This window comes from Ornithodoros turicata, chromosome 1 (genome assembly GCF_037126465.1).
Source record: "Ornithodoros turicata isolate Travis chromosome 1, ASM3712646v1, whole genome shotgun sequence".
Lineage (NCBI taxonomy): Eukaryota > Metazoa > Arthropoda > Arachnida > Ixodida > Argasidae > Ornithodoros > Ornithodoros turicata.
In genome coordinates this window covers 183,953,564-183,961,718 of record NC_088201.1, presented here as the reverse complement: position 1 = coordinate 183,961,718, position 8,155 = coordinate 183,953,564, and the positions used below count along the sequence as shown (strand labels likewise).

Genomic DNA, 8,155 nt, shown 5'->3' with positions numbered 1-8,155 from the left:
CCGTACCAAAGTACAGCTATACTTTACCTATACCGCAGATGTACCTATGCATGCTTCAAGTGAACCACCTTGCTTCAAACTATTCCATACAAACAACTGTAGGTACACATCGCATACCCCAAGGATACCCATATGCGACTTCATGGAGGCATATTTATTAACTTCTTTACAGATGCACATGCGCACCTTCATGACGGCTTGCTGAGCGGTCGCTTTACACCTTGCAGTATTCATCTATACCTGTATCGAAGTACCTTTGATGTCTTGGTGATACACATGTGTAACCTACAGAGGTACAGGTTTACCTCCCGGAGTGTTCGATTTATAGTGCTCCTCGAAAGTCTAACATTGCGTATCTTTTCGGAACAAATTATCTTTTCTTTTTATTATTTCCATTTCTTTAATAAAGAAATCAACGTTCTGTGAGTGAACATAGTAAATATTAAAAGTAAATTGAAAAGTAAACATTATTCAATCGAATGGGTACTTACCACACATTGCAGTGAAACAGCTCTATCAGGATCATTAAACTATAGTTGCTTTTACCAGGCGAATATAAATAACGATTGGGCAACCGATATATGACTTGCGCGAATCACAAGAAACTGTCATTCGCCAGAACAATGTTTTAAAATGCGAACTTTATTCCATAGAGATGCATTAAATTAAAACGGTGCTTCCTAAAGCACAGGGGTAATTTCACTTCTGTTCTACGTGAGAAAATCATATTTGCCGCATTCCAGGTCTGTATCCTTCTGGCATAGTTGCTTCCACGTCACCCGGCCTTCCTCTTCTTTGGTGGTTGTTTTCTTATCCGGGTACCATCTCTTCGTGAATGCAGCGTAGAAATTTGGAGGATCGAGGAATCCCCACTCCTTTTTCTCCTTTTCTTTAATCTCACAGTTTTTCGTAGAAGAAAACAAGCTGGACATGAAAATAATAAAAGAAAAAAAAGACACGATGAGACTCTCAGGTTATATATCTGATCATTTCAGATACACGATAACCAATATTAATTTAGAGAAAAAGTCTTCGTGGAGAAGCAAGAACCAGACACGTGGCTGTACTCCGAATCGTAACATTGGAGACAATACACCTTCAGAAGCATACTAAAAACTTCGGAAACGACCGCTATTCAGATCGCTCTATGTGGTGATTTTTCCAGAATGTTCTCACGCAGCTTCTTGCGCTTGCTTAGTCTACAGGATAAAAGCACAGAAAGTCGTGCACTGCATCCATTCTAAAGGTTTACCAGAATATCAGAATTATCAGAATAAAAGGTTATTAGAACCGCTCAATAATCGCAGCACCTAGCTGGTAAGCCTTGTTCAAACAGGTCAGCTTGACCAAAATCACAGACAAAGGTACAACATGGACAGGACACCTCGTCACCTGTCTAGCACCAGACCTTTCATTGTGGCCTACCGTGAATGGTGCTCGAACAAGATATCACCAACACCACCATTAGTTTTAAGGATGTGTGCCCCCAGCTAGTTAGCACAATAGTGGAATATTCTGCTAAGCTACTTACCTGGTAGTGCAGCTTACTTTGAGAGTGTGAGCAAAGCAAGGAACCCCAAGAGCGTCAAAAAACGCTTGGCCAAACTGATACGAGTCTGTGGAATTGTCTTGTAACAAGCAGTTGAAGAGCTTTATGTCATCCTTACAGTTGGTTCTGAAACAGTTCACATTACACGATGAACATATCTCAGCAAAAAAAAAAAAAGAAGACGAATGTTTTGACCGCTCCGTCTGTAGGTTATATATTATAGACAAACAGTGATATTTATTTGGCTTCGTATGTGCTTTTTCGGAATAACAATCGAAGTAGAGAACAATATACAGGATGCATTTCATTTTTTAACGACCGGAAACTTTTATGAACAAGTTATGAGAGCGACAGAAATGTCGTTCTTTCATGTGGGTTACGAGGAGGTGAACATTCTGCATTGGAGAGTACGTATATACAGTGTGTTTCACCTAACGTGATAAAAAATCCTAACTGGCGACGTACTCGCCAGAGGACTGTGGCACTTTCGGCAATTACCTTCACGGAAACTTTTGCCACCATTGAGGAAGGCTTCGGACAATTTTTAATTGCGCGAAACTTATTTTTTCAATTGTACTTTCAAAGTTGCCAAGCGACCCTCACTTTTTTTATAGAAATATGAAATCCTCTACGGATAACCACAGACCAACAAAAACGATGCACAGTATCCCCACAGACAGGAAAAGTTGGATAAGTGAGTTTACTCTTTTCGCAACGGCTACAAACTTAAAGTATCAGCCCAAAGAAGTGCAAGCTGCGACGTTCCTAGTAGTTATCGGTGAGGAAGGACGGAAAATTTGTGATACGCTTGTATTTGACAGTGAAGATGAAAAGCACGACATTGAAAAATTGAAGAAAAAAACAAATTTAGGAATGGTGCAAGCCGGCAATTAACCAAGTATATCAGGATTACGTGTTTGGAATTCAAGACCAGAAGTCTCACGAAAGATTTGATGACTGGTTGACGGATTTAAGGCTTCTAGCGAAACAGTGCGGAGTTCGGGGAGATGGAAGAGAGAATGCTTCGTACTAGGATTATACTCGGCACGAAACATAAGGATTTGCAAAGACAGCTTATCAAAGACAATCTTAGTTACGAGCGCGTTGTTACAGTCTGCAGGCTGCACGGAAAGAGCAACGAGCAATGTCAAGCAATGCAAGCAGAAGTAGGAACAGCAATAGTCGGAAGTGACCAGGAAGTACGTAGCATAAAGCACGCAAACGCTGTAAATCCTAAGAAGTGCAACTACTGCGGCTACAGTGTACATCGTGATAACAGATGTCTTCCTAGAGGCAAGCTATGCAAAAAGTGTGGAAGAAAAAACATTTTGCTAAAGTTTGCAGGACGGAATCCAAAGCATCGAACGATAAGCAAGTTAGAAGGCGCTACAAAAACCAAAAACGGGATCAGAATATTGGGGTGCGATGACGGATCAGTCGCGTCTGAAGACTGCGACTACTATTTCAACGCGTTGCAAGTGAACGGAGCCGGGCATGATTCGTCGTATTGGAACGTCGAGATTGAATGTGACGGACAGAGGAAGCTAGCGAGAATAGACTCCGGCGCTGACTGTTGTGTGATTAGTTACGAAGACCTGAGGGCTCTTCAAAGAGACTACAAAATGCAACGCTATTCAGCAATACTACAACGATTCTTCGGTGATAAAGTACGGGCTGTAGGAAAGATAAAGCTGAAGTTGAGCTATATACAAGCCACAGCTGAGCCAACGTTTTTTGTTGTAAAACAGTCGGTTCCGCTAACACTGAGCGGGGAAGCATCAGAACAACCGAAATTACTCAACGGCTTTACACCCTTGAATGCGACTCTGAGTTTGACGTTGAAGAGTTCAAAGACGTGTTTGAAGACGTTGGCAAGATAAAGGACGTCGTATATTCAATGAGGGTCAAAGCAGGCAGCAAGGGAGTGATAAGCCCGACTCGAACTGTTCCCATTGCATTGAAAGAAAAGGTAAAGAAGGAGCTAGATAGGATGGTACGCGATGGGATTGCTGAAACGATAACAAAGCCAACAAGTTGGGCCAGCCACATGGTTGTGGTCAACAAGGGAGACAAAGTTTGCATTCGTCTCGACCCGCAAGAATTGAACAAAGTGCTCGACCCCATGTCCTACCCCACTACGATCCTACGAACACTACCCCATGTCCACATTGGATGATGTAACCCACAAACTTGCTGGTGAAAAGTTTTTTTTTTTTTTTTTCAGGACTAGATGCAGAACACGGGTTCTGGCAAGTGAAGTTGGACGAAGAAAGTTTTAAACTTTGCGTTATGAATACACCGTATGGTCGGTATAAGTTTCTGCGCATGCCGTTCCGCATTTGTACTGCCCCAGAAGTGTTCCAGCGGTTCATGCATCATATATTTGAGGATCACCACAACGTAGCAGTAGTCATGTATGACATCCTAGTCTGGGGCGCCGATTCAGCAGAACACGATAAAAACCTGCGAAAAGTTCTGGAGGCATACCGCAATGTCAACCTGAAACTGAATCGCCGAAAATGTTTGTTTCGACAGAAGGAAGTGTCTAACTTAGGCTTCGTGCTCACCGACAAAGGAGTTATGTTGGACTGGTCTAGGATTCAGGACGTGCAAAATTTTCCGTCCCGGTAAAGAAAAAACAACTCCAAGCCTTTTTACGTACGGTAACCTACGTATCCAAGTTCATTCCGAACATGTCTACCATTAGTGTGCCGCCACGTAAGCTGCTAAAAAAAGGACGTGGTACGGGAGTGGACTAAAGAGCAGGACACTAGTTCTGATGAGCTGAAACGTCAGTTAACTACGACACCAGTGTTGTCCTATTACGACGCGTCAAAACCAGTTGTGCTAACAGTTGACCGAAGGCGTTGGAGCAGTAATGAGCCAAGAAGATCACCCAATAGCGTACGGATCAAGATCCCTCACGGACTCTCAGTGCAATTATTCGCAAATTGAGAAAGAGTTACTTGCTATTGTTTTTGGTTGCACTAAGTTCCACGATTTTATTTTAGGAAAGCCTAAAGTGAAGATTCACACAGACCACAAGCCATTGGAGGGCATCTTTAAGAAACCGCTGCCACAGTGTCCACAACGGCTACAAAGAATGCGTTTGTTTCTGCAACAGTACGACCTTGAAGTAAGGTACCAGCCAGAAAAAAACATTCCTATGGCTGACGCGCTATCTCGATTTCCGAACAAAGATAAGTTACATGAACATGTCTTGGTCAGCGCTTTGACGGTAGTCTCGGCAAGCAGCGAACGGCTACAACAAGTAAAGCTGGCAACTGATAATGACGAACGTTCTTCGCAAGTTTGCAGCAACCGACTGGACCGAAGATAAGAGGGATGTTCCGGAGCCGATTCGACACTTTTGGCCGTACAGAGATCAAATACATACCGAAGAAGGCATCGTCCTACGAAGTAATCGGATCATTGTTCCACCGTCCATGAGAAGGCAAGTACTTACTTCTCTACACGATCCTCACACAGGGATAGAGAAGATGCTACATAGAGCAAGAGAAATATACTACTGGCCACAAATGCAGTAAGAGATAACCGACTTTGTGAAGTCCTGCGCCTACTGCAAACGAGATATGCCTCGGAATCCTAAGCAACCGATGCTAAGCTACGAGATTCCCGACTATCCATGGCAAATTGTCAGCATTGACCTGTGCCAACATAACGGTAATGAATATGAAGTCATTGTTGACCCGTACTCTTTCTTTTACGAGTTGCGTCTACTTCGACATTCAACTGCAAAGGATCCGATCAACATGTGCAGTGACGTATTCGCCACACATGGACTACCAGCGCTGCTCAAAAGCGACAGTGATCCTCCCCTTTCGAGTTCTGAATTTAAGTATTTTCTTCACAGTCTCAAAGTCAAGCATGTCACCTCAAGTCCCAGGTATCCCCGAGCAAATGGACTCGCCGAAAGGGCCGTTCCCACAAGCTAAGAACCTGCTGAAGAAACATAAATACGGTACCGTACAGTTCTATGCTGCCTTGTTAGAATGGCGCAACCAGTCCCGAGACAGCATTTTAAAGTCTCCAGCAGAACGCTTGATGGGTCGCCACACAAGGACTTTGGTGCCAGTTCCGGATACCACGCTGTTCCAAAAAACTATACCTGCCCAGGTGGTGGCTACACGACTTCGGAAACTTCACCGACGACAAGCAGTGTACTACAACAAGACTGCCCGTCCACAGCGTTACATAGAGCCTGGAGAAACCACTTGGCTCTACAACTACGACCAGAAAAACTGTAGTCCAGCAGTTACAGCAGGGAAGGCGGTAACTTCACGGTCATACGTCGTTGAAACTTCAGACGGTCGACTGATTAGACGCAACAGAGAAGTCTTCAGAACAACCTATAGCACGTCAGGAGTCTGAGCCTTTATCTCCTGAACGGAGAAGCAAAAGGCCTCAGCGACCACCCTGCCGCTATCCAGCTCTGGAAGTCTACACCTTAAGACTCGGTTTTTGTTCTTGTTGTTCTTGTAGTTTTCGGTTGACATTGAATTGTTTATTAAAGAGGAAAGATGTAGAATGGTATGTACGCGTGCTATCGCTTGGTGATGAGATATCGTCCTTCTTCTGTGTTTGGGTTACGCCACCATCACGACTTACTTAAACAGTGATTTACAATAAACAGTGTTCATTCAGCAGCACCTTCTTGTCGAGTGCCGTTCCTCACGACTGGGGTTAGCCAGTCAATGCTACACTTGGAGGACTTCATATTTCTGTAAAACAAAGTGAGGTTCGCTTGGCAATTTTCAAAGTTCAATTGACAAAAACAAATTTCCCGGAATTAAAAAGTTTCCAAAGCCTTCCTCAATGGTGGCAAAAGTTTCTAGAAGGTAATTGCTGAAACTCCCACAATCCTTCGGCGAGTGCGTCGCCACTTAGAATTATTTATCAGTTTAGGTGAAACACCCTGTATAGCTTGATCCAGAGTTGATTTGAACGCATCCAAGTTTCCCGTATCCAAGCTACTGAGTTTCGGAAAACCTTAAGGCCCGCAACGTGATATGCTGCGCTGGCACCAGAAAAACATGCATGATCAAATTGTTTCGATGCCCACTAGGCCAGATTGGATATGACTGTGAACAATTATCACCACACCGATTGCTTCCTGATTTATACTGAACTGAATAAATGTTGTACAACGCTCCTGATGATCAATTCACGCGCACGAGATTGTACCTAGGTAAGTCGAAACGGGGAAACAACATCGCCTCTCGGCTTTATCAATTAACGTGCATCTTACGTAATCACTGGAATCACAGCAAGCGCCAAGAATCACAATGTTAGTAACCAACGCTGAATGCAATATATTGTTCCCTGCTAACGGCGAAGACCCCTGTAGCACGAGTGGGATAGCACAACCATTCACTCCTTTAGCTTCCTCTAAGCACCGCCAGGGTGTTTCCCCTCCCGCTCCGCACGGAGAAGTGCATTGTCAGCCCTGGATCAAGCTGTGCCTACGATTAGAGACAGTGATTCTTTAAACTACTGCAATTTCTAAAAGGAGGTCCTGAATGGAGCAGATAAACTGATACCCCTATCGCCAGATTCTGCCATGCGTATCAGCTGAAATCACGTGTATGAGAAGCGCACGAAGGAGAGGCCCCTTTGGCGTCGGCGACCTATATGGTCCATCAACCGGTTTATATCGCAAGCAAATCACCGTCGACTCCAACCAGTTGTATCGGTCCATAGCATGTGGCCGTGTGACGTAGAACGGATGTTGTTCTTCTGCACTCGCTTGCCTCTTTTTATATTTAACTAACAACAACAACTTTGTTAGGAGATGATGGATGGGGAGTTTCATCGCCAGGGGTGATACTCTACCCCATTGCTGATGGTGATGGGTAATGAAATAATCGCCCCTTCACAATAAGGATCGAAGTCCTAGGGTATCCAACTATTTATATTTAACTATTAATACCAAGCAATAGCCAATACCAATCGAATATTTAACAGGTGGGATATCAGAACACCTGGCATTGGTCTCTTCGTAGCATGGAGCCCACTTGACACCAATGTAAGAGGTGCTTCAGGAAACAATAATGGAAACAGATTTGAGTTTTAAAATAATGCTGCATCCTTGGGCACTGTGCCGAGCGTGTTTAACCGTGGTGGTTTTTGATGGAGATCGTTTCCGGTAAGTTTTTAACTTCAGTATTTTTTAACTTCTACTGAGCTTCATTGGAACCTCTTAAAGAAGCAGGGAGATGACCTTGAACATGGCTCAAAACCTAGTTTCATTCGTCATGCCGTCCCTGAAGAGCGATCACCCAAAGTAGTTTCGCTGTGCAATCAAATGCGTAATGTGCACGTGATTGATAATCTGTATTGTCACTGGACAGTACATGGACAAAAACACTCGAACCGAGCAAGCTCAGCCGGCCGGCCCGATCTCCTCTCGTAATCCCTCCCAGTTGCATTTATTTCCTTCTTTCTCTTGTGTTTTTCTTCTGAGCGCATGCGCTTATGCCAGTTTCTAGCTGTCCCGTTGTTGCCTACGTCATGAGTCACATGATTAGGACTAAACCTGATGACTACCCTTTTGGTGCACTTATACGCCCTTTGGAAGGATGGAGG

General features: G+C 43.9%; 1 protein-coding gene across 1 annotated transcript in view; it reads right to left on the bottom strand.

Annotated features, from left to right (window-relative positions):
* Window positions 1-620: 620 nt before the first annotated feature.
* Window positions 621-8,155, bottom strand: part of LOC135373840 (uncharacterized) — a 47,343-nt gene continuing 39,808 nt past the window's right edge. Inside the window, exons 6-7 of the mRNA XM_064606897.1 lie at window positions 1,532-1,675; window positions 621-924 (exon numbers count right to left, since the gene is read on the bottom strand). Coding sequence (XP_064462967.1) covers window positions 711-924; window positions 1,532-1,675 — 358 coding nt within the window. The 3' untranslated portion in view covers window positions 621-710. The remainder of the gene's footprint in view (window positions 925-1,531; window positions 1,676-8,155) is intronic.